At 44.7% G+C, this 19016-nt stretch overlaps 1 protein-coding gene across 1 annotated transcript in view; it reads left to right on the top strand.

Moving 5' to 3' along the window:
• LOC124794947 (troponin C, isoallergen Bla g 6.0301) overlaps positions 1-19016 on the top strand; it is a 152678-nt gene that overhangs the window by 92038 nt on the left and 41624 nt on the right. Inside the window, exon 2 of the mRNA XM_047258665.1 lies at positions 13630-13657. Within this exon, the coding sequence (XP_047114621.1) occupies positions 13630-13657 (28 nt within the window). The remainder of the gene's footprint in view (positions 1-13629; positions 13658-19016) is intronic.

The raw sequence follows: 19016 nt of genomic DNA, 5'->3' as shown, positions 1-19016 counted from the left end.
ATAGTTAGGGAATTCAATGTTCCGAGATCCACGATATCAAGAGAGTGCCGAGACACTAATTTTCAGGCATTACATCTCACCACCGAGAACAAAGACGACGATGGCCATCACTTAACGACCGAGAGCAGCGGTGTTTGCGTAGAGTTGTCAGTGCTAACAGACAAGCAACACTGCGTGAAATAACCGGATAAGTCAGTGCGCGACGTACAACGAAAGTGTCCGTTAGGACAGTGCGACGAAATTTGGCGTAAACGGGCTATGACAGCAGACGAGCGATGTGGCTGCCTTTGCCACCAGCACTACATGGCCTGCAGCACATCTTGTGGTCTCGTGACCGTATCTGTTGGACCTTAGACGACTGGAGAACCGTGGCCTGGTCAGATGAGTGACGATTTCAGTTGGTGAGAAACGACGGTAGGGCTCGCGTGCAGTGAAGAATCCACGAAGCCTTGGACCCAAGTTGTCAACAAGGAATTGTACAAGTTAATAGTGGCTCCATAATGGTGTGGGCTATGTTTACATGTAATGGACTGGATCCTCTGGATGTTCGGCTAATTGGAGACCATTTACAGTCATTCATTGACTTCATGTTCCCAAAAAAAAGATTGTTTTGGGTTGGCAGGAGAGCCAACACCGGGTACTAGAGGAAGCCGAAAGGCACGCGTTTTAGCTCACGCAGGCTGGCGTGAGGTCTGGAACAGGACAAGGAATTAAGACTTTAGAAAAACGGACGCAGCTGGTGGAATACTTAACTTTAATCCATTAATGATGAGCGTCGCTCTTGACTGTACATGACTCAGTATCAATAGTAACTGGTAATGGAGCCTTGCTAGGTCGTAGCTGTGGTGTCACCGCCAGACACCACACTTGCTAGGTGGTAGCCTTTAAATCGGCCGCGTTCTGGTAGTATACGTCGGACCCGCGTGTCGCCACTGTCAGTGATTGCAGACCGAGCGCCGCCACACGGCAGGTCTAGAGAGACGTCCTAGCACTCGCCCCAGTTGTACAGCCGACTTTGCTAGCGATGGTTCACTAACAAATTACGCTCTCATTTGCCGAGACGATAGTTAGCATAGCCTTCAGCTACGTCATTTGCTACGACCTAGCAATGCGCCATTATCATTTGCTATTTATCTTGTGATGCATGTACCGTCAGACCGATGTTCACCAATTATGGATTAAAGTTAAGTATTCCAGCAGCTACGTACTTTTCTTGCTAGTATAACTCCTTTAACTGTTCCAGACCTCACGCCAGCCTGCGTGAGCTTAAACGCGTGCCTTTCGGCTACCCGTCACTGTGGATTGGCTGTCTTGCCAGTCCACAACAGTAGCAAATGACGTAGCTGAAGGCTATGCTAACTATCGTCTCGGCAAAGGAGAGCGTATTTTGTCAGTGAACCATCGCTAGCAAAGTCGGTTGTACAACTGGGCTGAGTGCTAGGAAGTCTCTCTAGACCTGCCGTGTGGCGACGCTCGGTCTGCAATCACTGATAGTGGCGACATGCGGGTCCGACGTATACTAACGGACCGCGGCCGATTTAAAGGCTACCACCTAGCAAGTGTGGTGTCTGGCGGTGACACCACAAAGATGTAATTTTTATGGATGACAGTGCGCCAAGTCACCGGGCCACACGTATACGCAAATGGTTTGAAAAACATTCTGCACAGTTGGAGCGGATGATTTGGCCACACTTGTCGCTCGACATGAATCGCATCGGACATTTGTGGGACATAATGGAGAGATGAGTTCGTGCACAGAATCCTGCAACGCGAACAGTTTCACAAATATGGACGGCTATTGGGGCAGCATGGCTCAATATTCTAACTACTTGTTGAGTCCATGCCACGTCGTGTTGCTGCAATACGGCGGCAAAAGGAGGTCTGACACGATATTAGGAGGTATTCCACGACTTTTGTCACTTGAGTGTAAATTATTAATTACCGATGTGTTAAAAAGTTTGTTAATAAAGTTTTTTTAAATTAAAGAAAACATTATAATTTATTTTTGTCACTTTACGCATCTTATTCTTCACATAAATGCACATAGACCAAGAATCTTTGTTTAAAAATTTGTCACTGCTGGCGGTCGCACCGGGCTGCCCGCGTGGTTGACAAGAACTTGATCAGAGTGCCACTCTGCCTGTCGAGAACTCGGTCTTACTTTTGAATGTTAAAGATGCTCGGAGAAACTTCAAAGTCTATTTTCTCGACAATTTTTGAGAATTCCATGTAACTGCTTTGTGGGACTGGTATTTGAATTCTGAACCTCACGAACCATAAATATAAAAAAATACGAAAATCCGATTGCTATGTGGTCTGCTTGTAAGATAAAACATTAATATCAGGCTTTTTATACTAATGTTTTGAATCATTTCCGAAGTATGATTTTCAGACTCTGCTAAGAACATACCAAAGCGGACTCTTAGATTTGTCAGTACATTAACAGCACCACATATTGTTACTCTGTAGATGGGACTGATAAAACGTATGGCCGCTTTGTTTTAATGTAAAGGAAATAACTAAAAATGAATACAATTAACAATAAAACAATTATTTAGTAAAGGTTCTATCCTCCTATGTATTTATAAATACAATATCAAATTAAGAACATGATTTTATAAGTTCTATTCTAGTTAAGAAAGGCTCTTTAATTTTAGAGAAAGAAACGGAAGGAAGGTGATATACTTTCGATATGAAGTCATGGGCTTCAATAATTTCGTAATAAAAACCACCGAACTGTTACAGAAAGATTAAATACGGGGACGTAGAGAAAGTTAACATACAGCCTCTACGTCGTTTTCTTCCTCTACAGAAGCACTTTTGTAGCTTATGTTTAATACATGATGTAATTGGTTATAATTGAAACTGAAATTAATATTTTCTTTAACTGTGTGAGAACATTAGACTGTGAAGCAGTTTAATATTGGATCTTTCACCAGTTTTAATTGTATGTTGTTGTTTTTTTTCTTGTTTTGCAAATTTCGACGAATAATGCGTCAAATCTTTCACAGTCATACGAAGTACTATCGCGTTACCGATAAGCGAAGGAAAACTGCGTCGATGTGCGGATGTTTAGAAATTTCTGTTACTTTGAGAGGTTGTGACGAATATTGACTATGTCTAGAAATATACGATTTGACATTTGTAACATTAAAAAATCAGGTCAGTTATGTAAATTTCGCAACTGCGGCTGAGTCACAAACTGTTACATGCGTGAATCCCGCACTCGTAATAGCACAGGATGGCGGCGCGTGTTCGCACACTGCACGCGCAGGCAGACGTGATCTCGGCCGAAGATTCGGCAGAAGATGAGTAGGACGGGGCGGCCCAGCTGTTTGGCCTCCGCGGTCGCCGGATTTAGCTGCGGGCGCTTTTTTCCTTGTGGAACGGCACGAATAGTCTAATTTACAAGAGACCGGCAGAATGAGACGATCTGCTCGCACGAATCCCAGCCGCGGCCGGCGTGCTTCGACTGAGCAGTAGCGGGGGAGTTCAAAACCGAACTTAGTTTTGATTTATTCACTACAAAGAAAGACACGTTTCCACTACTTGAGTCACGTCTGGACATTACGAGCTTTGTAGCCCTTTCAATAATATAATGGGAAAACTATGCAGTTGTGAAGGAGTTTGCTGCTAATAGTTCATTCAACGAGACAAAACTTTCCTATTGGTCACTACATGGTATTTTATACAGTCTGTTTCGAGTTATCTTGGGCATCAGTCCTTAAATTTGCTGTTCAAAATAAGGAATACTGACAGCGATCCAAGAAGAAAACGTCAGTTGTGTCCATTTCACTGCTTGTGAAACCGGTGGTGCTCATTACATTAAAAGATATATGACAAAAACAATGAGAAGGTGCAGTACATAAATGTCGTGTCCGTCGGCTAGACCGTTCGCCGGGTGCAAGTCTTTCGATTTGACGCCACTCGACTTGCTCGTCGATGGGAATGAAATGGTCATGATTAGGACAACACAACACCCAGTCCCTGAGGGGAGAAAATCTCCGACCCAGCCGGGAACCGAACCCGGTCCCTCAGGATTGACATCTTGTAGCACTGACCACTCAGCTACCGGGGGCGGAGGAGGTGCGGTGCCCAATGTTAAGAGAGGCTACAGAACACCAACACAATATGAAAGCAGACAAGACTGGTACGTCCTTGAAATTGTCAGTATTAACTTAACGCTGTTCACGTTATTAGAATGGTGAACTATTCGTACAAAAACATCCAAGAAAAACTTCATAAACTCGTCGCCTAATTACTTTTGAAAGTTTACATTATGCAAAAGAAGGGTCTTCCTATAGGTGTCCGCAAAGGACGCGTGGAGGACGGGTGAGGGGGTGAGGGGGGCAACAGGGGTCACTCGTACCCATCCCCTCCTGGAATTTAAAAAACAGGGCTTTTTATTCATTACAGAATCCTCATACACCTCCAGAAGTGATTTCCAGTTATTCTGCTACACCTCTCGTTTAGCCAGTTGTAGAATTAGGTGACTGATCGCAGTGAGATAATACTACGGATTTAGCAGCAGCTGTGTAACTTATGTATGAAATTTTTTCGGTCTCGAACGGATTAAAAACAATAGAGATGCCCATGCTACCAGGGACTCAATAATATAAAACAATCACATCAAATTAGTTGTTAATTTATAGTTGTGGCATATAACTAAACACTGGCTCAAGCGCCAAAATTATGATTTAGAGGTAATCAACAATATATAAATATATATATATATATATATATATATATATATATATATATATATATATATGTGTGTGTGTGTGTGTGTGTGTTTCTTCTACGTCATTTGGTTTAAGAACAAAATGATACCTTATTCGAAGAAACTGAAACGTAACATAAATAACGACACAAGTGCCATCATACCCATATTCATTCATTTTACAAAGTTCTCATAAAACAACTTAGTCTCCTCTTTTGCAAATAGGAACATTTTAGCTAAATCCCTTCTCTTTTTTTCAGACAACCTAGGTTCACAGTGTAGTGTTTCCAGTGGCACCTGTTGAACATCACAAGGCACACCGTTCCTCTTTCCTTGAATTCTTCAACTGCATTGAGATTTTACCAAATTTGTAGTACCCCTATCCATTCAGCACTTAGTCCGATCCACTGTTCGCATGGAATATGCACGGTGGTGAAATTCATATTTTTTCAGCAGCTGACTTATAGTTCGTAAAAATCTCTCTCTTGCGTACCAGTCGATGTGAATGACGTTGCGGGCGTAGACTCAATGATGAGGCTAACTAAATCTTTCGAACTCCACACATACTTAGACTCTTTCGGTTCTCAATGGGAGCAAAATCAAGATCGCAAGACAAGAGTCTCCTTTCACCAGAAATATATGTTCTGTTTCCGTAAAGTAACCCTTTTCTGTTAGGTAAGTAAACGATTTCATGCAAATGGTTAATTATAACCTCATAATCAGAACGATGCTTGTTGTCGATACAAAATTCGTTCCAATAAAAAATCAAACGCATTAGAAAAATTTACTTTGATTCCAACCCTTACAATAAATGTTAAAGTGTCAGCAAAGGTCTACCTGGTGCTTGAGAGCTTCTTTAGCTGGAACCCCATTATTGTCTTTTCGAGTATATTCCTTACCCACGCGGCTCAGTTTCTTTCTTTCATTTTGAGCACTACCTACACCTCTCTTCCTCCGTGTTGGCACAGTTTGCCTTTCCTTTTTGCTATACTGTGTATTATTTACAAGTAATGATTACTTCACCAATGCGCTGTTGTTCCAAACAAGCCACAGAGTTACGTCAATAGTCTGCAGCTCACACAAGTGCACACCAAGACACTAACAGAGAGTTGGCACGTGACTCATTATCTGAAAGTCGATGTTGGTCTTAGACACGAATGCCATCTCTAGACAGTTGTATACTCTGTTTCCAGCTGTTCTGGCACTTACGTGAGAATATATGGAAATTTCTCTTTTTTGGTGCTTGATCCGCTATTTACATACATGCCACAATTACTGATAAAGATAATCACAGACTATATTTTGATACGAAATATTTTTATTCAGCTAACATGCGCATGATCCACGTTGTGGAGATTAATAAATATCGTTTTTCCTCAATACTCGGCTTATCCTTACCAAGGAAAGTTTCACCCTTGGTGTCATAAATCAGTACCGTAACGTTCATCTAAAGTATGTGTTTCTTAGCATACACGCAATCCCTACTGTACTGGAGACGGTACACAATGTTCCCTAGCGGTAAGCAGGTTAGCCCTCGTTAAGAACACAGAGTTCTGACATCTGTAAAAGCTATTCAGCTGTAAGTTACTTTGTTTAATCACAATTTATTCTTATCCCTTCCGTTTCTAACTAGTTCAACTAAACAGGAAGGAGAAGTGTATTTATCTACGGTGATCGCAAATAGAACCGATCGTTACTCCAAACGCTACAGGATCCAGTTCCAGACAGCAGGGGCTAGGTATTTTTTTTAGGGGTCATCTTGCAACAGTTAAAACAAACGTTCTGCAGCCGTAATGCCGTGTGCGAACAGTGAGTTCATGTCGAGACGAAACAGCTCACCATCAACAGGGAGAAAATAAAAGAAGTCGCGATTCCCGAGAACAATAATAGAACTCTAGAAACCTGCCGTTAGCCACTAGCTTCCAAGACAGAGAGGGAATCTTTCAGGCTGCTAATTAACAGTAAAAAGTATAAAGAACAGTGAAGCTGGATTGTGGACTGGTACCATACGTACGAGGACTAGGTATGTCAACAACCAAAATCTGACATTTTGGATATGATGCTTTCTTAAATTATGTAATTTGCCACGACTAGAATGACAAATACACCCCGTTCCTTTATCGGAGTAGAGCCTTCCTCTTGCTAGTAATTATTCACTGAGGAGACAATGCAGGAAGATGTGCAGCGGATAGGTACTTGGTGCAGGGAGTGGCAACTGACCCTTAACAAAGAAAAATGTAATGTATTGCGAATACATAGAAAGATGATCCTTTATTGTATGATTATATGATAGCGGAACAAACACTGGTAGCAATTGCTTCTGTAAAATATCTGGGAGTATGCGTGCGGAACGATTTGAAGTGAAATGATCATATAAAATTAATTGTTGGTAAGGCGGGTGACAGGTTGAGATTCATTGGGAGAGTCCTTAGAAAATGTAGTCCATCAACAAAGGAGGTGGCTTACAAAACAGTCGTTCGACCTGTACTTGAGTATTGCTCAGCAGTGTGGGATCCGTACCAGGTCGGGTTGACAGAGGAGATAGAGAAGATCCAAAGAAGAACGGCGCGTTTCGTCACAGGGTTATTTGGTAAGCGTGATAGCGTTACGGATATGTTTAGCAAACTCAAGTGGCAGATTCTGCAAGAGAGGCGCTCTGCATCGCGGTGTAGCTTGCTGTCCAGATTTCGAGAGGGTGCGTTTCTGGATGATGTATCGAATATATTGCTTCCCCCTACTTATACCTCCCGAGGAAATCACGAATGTAAAATTAGAGGGATCCCAGCGCGCACGGAGGCTTTCCGGCAGTCGTTCTTCCCGCGAACCATACGCGACTGGAACAGGAAAGGGAGGTAATGACAGTGGCACGTAAAGTGCCCTCCACCACACAGTGTTGGGTGGCTTGCGGAGTATAAATGTAGATGTAGATGTAGAACAGTCATGAGATTCTAACGTCGTGCCGGACCCTCGTTTACCCGGCGTAGCGCTCAACGCGCCATGGCATGGATTCAACGAGCCGTTGGAAGTCCCTGCAGAAATAGTAAGCCATGTTGCCTCTATAGCCGTTCATAATGAATTGTGAACGTGTTGACGGTGCAGGATTTTGTGAACAAACTGACCTCTCGATTATGTCCCATAAATGTTCAATGGGGTTCATGTCGGGCGATCTGGGTAACCATATCATTCGTTCGAATTGTCCGGAATGTCTTTCAAACCAATCGCGAACAATTGTGGCCTGATTACATGGCGCATTTTCATGCACAAAAATTCCATCGTCATTTGGGAACATGACTTCCATGAATGGCTGCAAACGTTCCCTATGCAGCCGAGCATAACCATTTCCATTCAATTGAATGTCCCATGCGTCTACCTTCAGCCACCATTGCGCGTTCACCAAGTCCGTTAAATCGCGTCGTGCGGCTGTAATCAAGTCGGGAATCTTTCCACACGAATTACCTGAGTACAGTTACGCCAATGCACTGCCCTTTTACACCTTGTGTACGCGATACTACCACCATCTGTATATGTGCATATGGCTATTCTACGACTTCTGTCATCTCAGTGCGAAATCTAAGCATATGGCACTATTTTCGAAGAATGTAATAGCTTAATCGTAGCTATGAGGGCCACATTTAACTATGAGTAGCTCTTTCCTCCTAATCTCTGTACGTCCATTTTTATACAGGTGGTTGTGGGACCTCGGCTGTCCATTATGAAAAGTAGAACCAGAACACCTTCAGCCATCCAGATTTCCAGTTGTTATTTTATTTGAGAAACCAGTTTCAGAGCTACATTAGTTCATCTTACGGCCCCTGATCGACGTGTAGGAAGAATCCCACCTCTGGTCCAGTCAAAGTTCAGTGAGTGGCATCACGAAGATCTCTTCTTGTCATAGCAATCCCTTCGATCATCACTTGCCAAGTATTCGGCAAGTGACGATCGAAGGGATCTCTGTGTCAAAGATCAACGGATACCAGTCACTGGAGTCTGTCACTATTTTGGAGGGACCAGAGGTGTAATTCTTCCTACACGTCGGTCAAGGGGTCTGAAGATTGCGTAATGTGGTGCTGGAACTGGTTGCTCAAATAAAGTAACTGGAAATTTAGATGCCTTATGGATGAAGGTTATTATTATTATCAACAATAATAGCATTGTTCTTTATTGAGTAATTCACTTTAACATGATACATAATTTAAACAGCACGTCATTACTATGTCAGTTCTCCAAGAACCTTTTTGCAAACGTTCAGCGCAACTTCCTTCTAGATTTGCCAGCAGAATGAAAGATACAGAATTAAATACGAGGGCTACTTTTTTCCAGCCTCCGATCGATCGCAGGATGGAAATCACAGCGAAAATCAAAAGTGTTTATTGGCACCTATTAGCTATACCTTCCAGCAACTCTCTTCATAGTCGCCCTTCTGAATCGGACATTTGTCGTTGTGTTGTTTCAACTTTCCAATGTCCTCGTCACAGAAGCCAGCCGCCTGTGCTTTTTGTCAGTTCTCTACGCTGTTCTGCAGCTCGTTGTCTGTGCCAAAATGCTGTCCTCATAAACAACTGTTCATATGACCGAATAAATGTAAATCAAAGAGAGCCTGGCTGTACGGTGGATGATCAGACACTTCCCATCGAAAACGCTACAAGAACGTCGTTGTTCCACCTGCATTGTGCGGCCGGGCGTTGTCATGAAGAAGGAAACTCGTGACAGTTATTTTATGTGGGCTGCATGAAATTATGAAAAATCAGACGCTATTCTACTAAGCATCTCTATATGCTCAGTGTGCGCTCAGAACTCAAAAGTACGACGTGAATACGATAGATAAGCATACTAGAGACACACATGTTTATAAGACAAACAATTCAGTCATGACTCTCATTCACGATGAAGCACCAGAAGACATATAGCGGGTACAAAGTAGCAAAATAAAAAAGATAATAGAATAAATTGGGATGAATAAGAGCCCCTTATGGTTCTGTTTAGTGCTTCATTCACTGTTATCAATGCTCCCTTCAACCGGATATCGGTTTGTAGTCAAAAAAGCTTCAACGGACTAAGCTATTAAATCAGCTGATGTACACTCCTGGAAATGGAAAAAAGAACACATTGACACCGGTGTGTCAGACCCACCATACTTGCTCCGGACACTGCGAGAGGGCTGTACAAGCAATGATCACACGCACGGCACAGCGGACACACCAGGAACCGCGGTGTTGGCCGTCGAATGGCGCAAGCTGCGCACCATTTGTGCACCGCCGCCGTCAGTGTCAGCCAGTTTGCCGTGGCATACGGAGCTCCATCGCAGTCTTTAACACTGGTAGCATGCCGCGACAGCGTGGACGTGAACCGTATGTGCAGTTGACGGACTTTGAGCGAGGGCGTATAGTGGGCATGCGGGAGGCCGGGTGGACGTACCGCCGAATTGCTCAACACATGGGGCGTGAGGTCTCCACAGTACATCGATGTTGTCGCCAGTGGTCGGCAGAAGGTGCACGTGCCCGTCGACCTGGGACCGGACCGCAGCGACGCACGGATGCACGCCAAGACCGTAGGATCCTACGCAGTGCCGTAGGGGACCGCACCGCCACTTCCCAGCAAATTAGGGACACTGTTGCTCCTGGGGTATCGGCGAGGACCATTCGCAACCGTCTCCATGAAGCTGGGCTACGGTCCCGCACACCGTTAGGCCGTCTTCCACTCACGCCCCAACATCGTGCAGCCCGCCTCCAGTGGTGTCGCGACAGGCGTGAATGGAGGGACGAATGGAGATGTGTCGTCTTCAGCGATGAGAGTCGCTTCTGCCTTGGTGCCAATGATGGTCGTATGCGTGTTTGGCGCCGTGCAGGTGAGCGCCACAATCAGGACTGCATACGACAGAGGCACACAGAGCCAACACCCGGCATCATGGTGTGGCGAGCGCTCTCCTACACTGGCCGTACACCACTGGTGATCGTCGAGAGGACACTGAATAGTGCACGGTACATCCAAACCGTCATCGAACCCATCGTTCTACCATTCCTAGACCGGCAAGGGAACTTGCTGTTCCAACAGGACAATGCGCGTCCGCATGTATCCCGTGCCACCCAACGTGCTCTAGAAGGTGTAAGTCAACTACCCTGGCCAGCAAGATCTCCGGATCTGTCCCCCATTGAGCATGTTTGGGACTGGATGAAGCGTCGTCTCACGCGGTCTGCACGTACAGCACGAACGCTGGTCCAACTGAGGCGCCAGGTGGAAATGGCATGGCAAGCCGTTCCACAGGACTACATCCAGCATCTCTACGATCGTCTCCATGGGAGAATAGCAGCCTGCATTGCTGCGAAAGGTGGATATACACTGTACTAGTGCCGACATTGTGCATGCTCTGTTGCCTGTGTCTATGTGCCTGTGGTTCTGTCAGTGTGATCATGTGATGTATCTGACCCCAGGAATGTGTCAATAAAGTTTCCCCTTCCTGGGACAATGAATTCACGGTGTTCTTATTTCAATTTCCAGGAGTGTATATGGACCACATTAAACTGTATGCTTCTATAAGTTCATAGGTGAAACATCTTCCACAAATAATAAAAGCATTCTCTAAGAACACATCATTTGCCAGAGACAAATGCTCGAAACTGAATACAACGACGGACAAGACCTAAACTACTTGATGTGAGATGGGTGATGGTACCATTACTGAGCTTATGAATACGACGCATGCAATTACTTAAGCGTCATTAAGCGAGAAGTTTAATGCGTATCAAAACAACCCAATATTAAGTTTTTTAATTTTTTGCCAATCGTTTAGTTGTCTAATGTAACAGATCACTTCTTTTCACTAATGAAGAAATATGGTGGTACATTGTGTGTGTTCTTGCTCGACAAAAGAGTCATTATTCTAGCCATATGCAACGAAACTTGTAAATCTGATTCTGAAACTGGCATTTAAGGCACATATTGTAGTTAGATTTAGAGGTTTTTGCAAGATCCGAAGTACATTCACAGCGTGTAAAAAATTGTTTCTTTTAACACTGTCAAACCGTTTTTTGAAGTCGACAAATCGTGAGTGTACTTCCTGATCATGTTACTGTTTCTTTCCTTTGTGTATATATGTCAACCATAAATAGGACTCTTCGGAAATTGCTTGCGGATTATCAAGAATATGTTCAATATGAATTGTGAGTTAAGAGTTTTGTTCGCTGTGTGTAGCAGTGAGGTACTTTTGTACTTGGCAAATACGGTAGGATTGCGTTTTTGTTGATGTACTGGGTATACGAGAACTTCCTTTTAGTCTCTAAGTAGTCATACATTTTAAATATTTCTTGCTACAGATTTTCTATAAAAAGGAAATTCTGAGTTTTATAAATTTGCAACTATATGAAATTAGTGATTGTAGTCTTTTTTTTATTTTTATCTTGTACTGAGTATCACTTCATCAGTGGGGGTGCCTCTACAATTGGATCAGATGTTTTGATTTTCAGTTTGTTACTTTGATGTATTGGCATTATTATACTTGTTATTATTATAACTGTTATAGTAACTACCACTGAAGTACACGCTGTCATTTTGTCATTTGAGTAATGACCCTTTTTAAGGATTACAAGTATGATGTAGTGATTAATTGGTCTGTATCGAGATTCATCTGATCAAAAGACTCCGGACAGCTATTTGTGGACATTAATATGGGTGTGTCGACCCTTTGCACTTATTATTACTTGAACTGAACAAGAGACACTTTCGATAAGATTTCTGAATGTCTATGGAGGATTGGCAGCCTATTCTTCCTCAAAAGCCCAAACCAAAGAAGACAGTGATGTTGGACGCTGGGATCTGGAGCGAAGTCAACGTTCTAACTCATCCCAAAAGTTTCCCGTCAGGTTCAGTCGGCGCTCTGGTGAAGCCTATCCATTGCAGGAACATTATTGTCCACAAAACCATTGCCCCACAGATGCTGTTGTGTGGCATGATGCATTCTCATGCCGATATAATCATCGTCTTAGAAATGTTCCTCTGCTTATGTTGTGCAACAGTGTTGTAAAATATGTTGATATCCTTCCGTATTCACCGTTCTCGTAAGTGGAATAAAGGGATCATCCCCCAGGAGATACATCCCCTTACCGTAACCCAACCTCCTCCGTAATCCACCGTTGATACTAAACATGAAGGCAGGTAGAATTCTCCAGGCGCTGTTCCAGCTGATTGCCACAAGGTACAGCGCGATTCATCACTCCAGATCATTCATTTCCAGTCATCCACTATCCAATGGCGTCTTTTTACGCCACCTGAAGCGTCGCTTAGCAATGAGTACATGAATGTGTGGCTCACGAGGAGCTGCCCGACCAGTGTATCCCATTCTTTTTAACTTCCTGCCCACAGTCACTGAGCTAACTGGACTTCTGCTAGCACTTTGCAACGCACTCCTTCCGCTGAATTCATGGGAATTTTTATTTTACAACCTCACTCCACAATGTTCGACAGTCCCTGTCCATTAATGCGCGAGGTTTGCAGGTCTACCTGGTCATGCTTTAACTATGATTGTTCATTCGCTTCTCCTCTTCATAACCACTTCACCAACAGTCGACTTGGGCAGCTTCAGATGGGTTGAAACGTTTTGTTGCTCAGGTAGACATCCAATGACTAGTCCACGTTCGAAGTCACTGAGCCCGCCTGTCGGACCGATCCTGTGCTTACTGCTTCTCTACTGACAACATAATTCTCCCACACCTACTTTTATACCGGCAGGTCCGCCTCTCGTTACATCTATCGGTCAGTTCCGCAGAGACTTGTCCGATCACTTCTGATCATAAAAGTGTTCGTTGAATAATTCACATCCCGAAAATTTGCACAAGACCTTAATGTGACATGAATGTATGTTGAGCTGGTTGCGGTTGAGTCGCAGAGTGTGAGACACCGCTTTCCTTGTGTTGCAGGAGGACCTCCCACCAGAGCAGATCGCCGGTGAGTGGCTGTCGCCGCCGGGGTGGAAGCTCAGCGGCGCTCCCTGATGGTCTGCCCCCTTGGCTACTCGACTCACCCCTCACGCAGACCGAAGTCCTTGGGCGATTAACACGTCATGCGCGTCTCTCCAGCAAATATTACAACTGTGACATCTGGTATCGCTGTATCAAAACTACACTGAGGTGACAAAAATCATGGGATAGCGATATGTACATATACAGATGGCGATAGTATCGCGTACACAACGTATAAAAGGGCAGGCTATTGGCGGAGCTGTCATTTGTACTCCGGTGATCCACGTGAAAAGGTTTCTTCCGCCACACACCGTCAGGTGGCTTGCGGAGCATGGACGTAGATGTAGATGTACATGTAGATGATTATGGCCGCACGACGGGGATTAACAGACTCTGAACGCCGAATGGCAGTTTCAGTTAGCCACGTAAGTCATTCCATTTCGGAAACAGTTAGCGAATACAGTTTTCCGAGATCTACAGTGTCAAGTGTTTGTCGAGAATACCAAATTTCAGGCATTACCCCTCACCAGGCACAACGCAGTGGTCGACGGATTCCACTTATCGACCGAGAACACCTGTGTTTGCGTAGAGTTGTCACTGCTAACAGACAAGCAATACTGTGTGAAATAACAGTCGAAATCAATGCGGGCCGTACGACGAACGTATTCGTTAGGTCAATGAAGCTAGTGGGCTGTGGCAGTAGACCGTCGACTCGAGTGCCTTTGCTAAACACACGAAATCGCCTGCAGTGTCTTTCCTGGGCTCCTGATCATGTCTGCTAGACCCTATACTACTGGAAAACCGTGGACTGGTCAGGTGAGTCCCGATTCCAGTTGGTAAAAGCTGATGGTAGGGTTCGAGTGTGCCGCGGACCCCATGCTGCCATGGACCCGATTTGTCAACAAGACACTGTGCAAGCTGGTGGCGGCTTTGCAATGGTGTTGGCTGTATTTACGAGCAATGGACTGGTTCCTCTGAGTCAAATGAATCATTAACTGGCAATCTTTATGTTCAGCTGCCTGGAGATCATCTGCAGCCATTCATATCCTTCATGTTCCCAAACAACTGTCATATCACCAGCCGACAATTGTTCGCAACTGGTTTGAAGAACATTCTGGACAATTCGACCGAATGATTTGGCCACCCAAATCGCCTGTAGTGCAGCAACTCGGCGTGGCATAGAGTCAACAAGTCATTGGAACGATCCTGCAGAAATATGGAGCCATACTGCTCCTATCGCCCTCAGAACTGCAAAAATGTTGACGCTGCAGGATTTTGTGCATGAACTGACCGCTCCATTATGTCCCATAAATGTTCGATGGGGTTCATGTCGGACGATCTGGTTGGCCAAGTCATTCGCTCGAATTGTTCAGAATGTTCTACAAACCAGTCGCGAACAGTTGTGTTCCAGTGACATGGTGCACTGTCATCTATAAAAATGTAGTCCATGAATGGCTACAAATGGTGTCCAAGTAGCCTAACATGACCATTTCCAGTCAGTTATCAGTTCAGTCGGACCAGATGACCAAATCTATTCCATGCAAACACAACACAGACCATTATGGAGGCACCACCAGTTTTCTCATTGCCTTGTTGACAACTCGGGTCCTTGCCCTCGCTTGGTCTGCGGCACACTCGAACCCTACCATCAGCTCTTACCAACTGATATCGGGACACATCTCTCCAGGCCACGGTTTTCCAACCGTCTAGGGTTCAATCGGTATGGTCACGATCCCCGTAAAAGGCCCTCGCGTTGGTCGTCTGCTGCCACAGCCAAATTTCGCTGCACTGTCCTAGCGGATACGTTCGTCGTACGTTCCACATTCATTTCTGCGGCTGTTTCACGCAATGTTGCCATCTTTTAGCACTGACATCTCTACCTAAACGCCGCTGCTCGTCGGCCACTGAATTGACCGCAGTGAGAGGCAATACCGGAAATATGGTATTCTTATTTTTACTCTCTTGATATTTTGGATCTCGGAGTATTGAATTTTCTAATGATTTCCGACACGGAATGTCGAGCTCCAACGACGACTCCGCGCCAAAGTCTATTAATTTCTATCGTGCGGCTATAATGTCGTGGGACACTTTTTCACGTGAATCACATGACTACAAATGACAGCTCCGCCAATGCACTGCTCTTTTATACCTTGTGTAGCCGATTCTGCTACTATCTGTAAATGTGCATATCGCTATCCCATTACTTCTGTCAGCTGAGTGTATACGCAGGAGATGGAATCAACAGTAAAGTAACGTTTCAATAAACATTAAGTTCAACAAAAATATGGATTTGCATGGGATGTAGGCTACAGATTTGAATTTTAAAGAGAACAAACGAAGTCAACCGTTTTCATAACTAAATTTTCAGAGCCGTCGGAAAGGAAGCAATGAGTATACTAAGTAATGGGTGTTTTCTAAATGTGAACGTTAGGTACGAACAAAATAACAGACCAGCACACTAGTAGAGGCAACGGCCTTGCCGCAGTGGATACACCGGTTCCCGTGAGATCACCGAAGTTAAGAGCTGTCGGGCGTGGTCTGCACTTGGAGGGGTGACTTTCCAGGCCGCCATGCGCTGTTGCCATTTTTCGGGGTGCACTCAGCCTCGTGATGCCAATTAAGGAGCTACTCGACCGAATAGTAGCGCTTCGGTCAAGAATACCATCATAACGACCGGGAGAGCGGTGTGCTGACTCCACGCCCCTCCTATCCGCATCCTCCACTGAGGATGACACGGCGGTCAGATGGCCTGAAGACGGAGTGGAGTGAGCACACTAGTAGAGCTCCAAAACTTTAATTACAGGACGTGGCACACGATATACATTACTGAATAGGACTTGTAATGTACATACAAGGTGGTAATAATAAAGACGTTTAACCTAAATGACTACATAAAATTATGAATATCAAGAATGAAGTACATTGGAGGTACGAATAATGTTAGAAAGCCAGAGACATAGCTGAAATAAACTTCAGCATTGTTTTCAGGTCTCTCGACTTCCGAATAATTCCCCAATGACATGTCTGCAATTCAGATTACGTTGTCACGAAATCCCCGAAAACGTATTACAAGTCATTTTTATTTAGGGTAACCTGAACGTGCATGTCCTACAGTTTACATAAAACCACTGTGAGACAAAGCGACCAGTGGATGCACTTAAACATTCTGAGAGGTCTTGACCACAGTTTTATTATTCGAATCACAAACTTGTAGTCAAGACATCTCAGAGTGTTTAAGGCACCGGTGGGCAACCGGCGGCCCGCGGGCTGCATCGGGCCCGCGGTTAGTTTTAATCCAGCCCGCGGAAGAAATTTGAGCATGGCGCTGCAGAATCTTGCAACTGAAGTTTACAAGACAGCTATTGTAACATGTAAGTAAAGAAACAATGTTCACGACGCGTAAAAAAATGCAAACATCTGAAAATGAGTTGAACATAAAGTGAATGTACTCTCTATGGCGCGTGTTTTGAGGCGTAATTTGTTGGCGAGGCGTATCGGGAGAGAGGTGCCATTCAAGTCGCTGTCTTACCCTATAACAAACTGTCAGGGACGCTATACTTTTGACTTCATGCGCTATGAGCGCTGCTGTAGCATCACGCGACGAGGCGGCCCGCAAGCTGAATTAAGTACGCGCGTCCACCGAAGTTTGCACGTGCCTGGTTTAGGGTATGTGCACGTATTTCTATTTGTTTATGTGAATAACATCCTTAAACATGCACTATGTGATCAAAAGTATCCGGACACTCCCAAAAACAAACGTTTTTCATGGTACGTGCATTATGCCGCCACCTAATGCCAGGTACTCCATATCAGCGAACTCAGTAGTCATTAGACATCGTGAGAGAGCAGAATTGGATGCTCCGCGGAACTCACGGACTTCGAACGTGGTCATCTGATTGGCTGTCACTTGCGTCATACGTCTGTACGCGAGATTTCCACACTCCTAAACATCCCTAGGTCCGCTGTTTTCGATGGGATAGTGAAGCGCAAACGTGAAGAGACACGTGCAGCACAAAAGCGTGCAGGCCGACCTCGTCTGTTGACTGACAGAGACTGCCGACAGTTGAAGAGGGTCGTAATGTGTAATAGGCAGACATCTATCCAGACCATCACACAGGAATTCCAAACTGCATCAGGATCCACTGCAAGTATTGTGACAGTTAGGCGAGAGGTGAGAAAACTTGGATTTTGTGGTCGAGTGACTGCTCTTAAGCCACACATCACGCTGGTAAATGCCAAACGACGCCTCGCTTGGTGTAAGGACCGTAAACATCGGACGACTGAACAGTGCAAAAACGTTATGTGGAGTGACGAATCACGGTGCACAATGTGGCGATCCAATGGCAGGGTGTATGTATGGCCAATGCCCGGTGAACGTCATCTGCCAGCTTGTGTAGTGCCAACAGTAAAATTGCTGTGGTCGTGTTTTTCATGCAGGGGCTTGCACCCCTTGTTGTTTTGCGTGACACTATCACAGCACAGGCGTATATTGATGTTTTAAGCATCTTCATGCTTCCCACTGTCGAAGAGCGATTTCGGGGATGGCGATTGCATCTTTCACCACGACAGAGCACTTGTTCATGATGCACGGCCTGTGGCGGAGTAGTTACACGACAATAACAAACCTGTAATGGACTGGCCTGCATAGAGTCCTGCCCTTAATCCTATAGAACAGCTTTGGAGTGTTTTGGAACGCCGACTTTGTGCCAGGCCTCACTGACCGATATAAATACCTCTCATCAGTGCTGCACTCTGTGAGTAATGGGCTGCCATTTGCCAAGAAACCGTCCAGCACCTGATTGAATGTATGCCTGCGAGAGTGGGACTGTCATCAAGGCTAAGGGTGGGCCAACACCATGTTATTCCAGCGTTACCGATAGAGGGCGCCGCGAACTTGTAAGTCATTTTCAGGCACGTGTCCGGATACTTTTGATCACGTAGTGTAGTTCTCAGAACCCCATGTTTGCTTTTATTCCCAAACGGCTGTACTGAAAACATTCCTTTCGAATTGCTGGTATGGATACAGAATCAGTGAGCGTTGCGCACAACACTGTTATAACTCGGCATTGGCTTCGTACATAGCGCTCGCTATTCGTCCACCGGGCATTTGCGTACAGTAGGCTGATTGACAAATAATTTATAGGTCACTGTGCATTGTGGAAGTATTTTACGGTACCGTGTCGATCAACTCCGGTTCAAACTCTTTTAGCGAGATATGTTTATATATTTGTTTATTTATTCAACCTGATCTGAATAGGGCCATCAGACTCTCCCTTAACGTCGACCAGGGTTTCACACAAACAGTTTATTACATCACTGTTACCCAAGAAATAAGAATTTTAATA

Source organism: Schistocerca piceifrons, chromosome 1 (genome assembly GCF_021461385.2).
Source record: "Schistocerca piceifrons isolate TAMUIC-IGC-003096 chromosome 1, iqSchPice1.1, whole genome shotgun sequence".
NCBI lineage: Eukaryota > Metazoa > Arthropoda > Insecta > Orthoptera > Acrididae > Schistocerca > Schistocerca piceifrons.
This window is presented reverse-complemented; position numbering and strand designations above follow the sequence as displayed.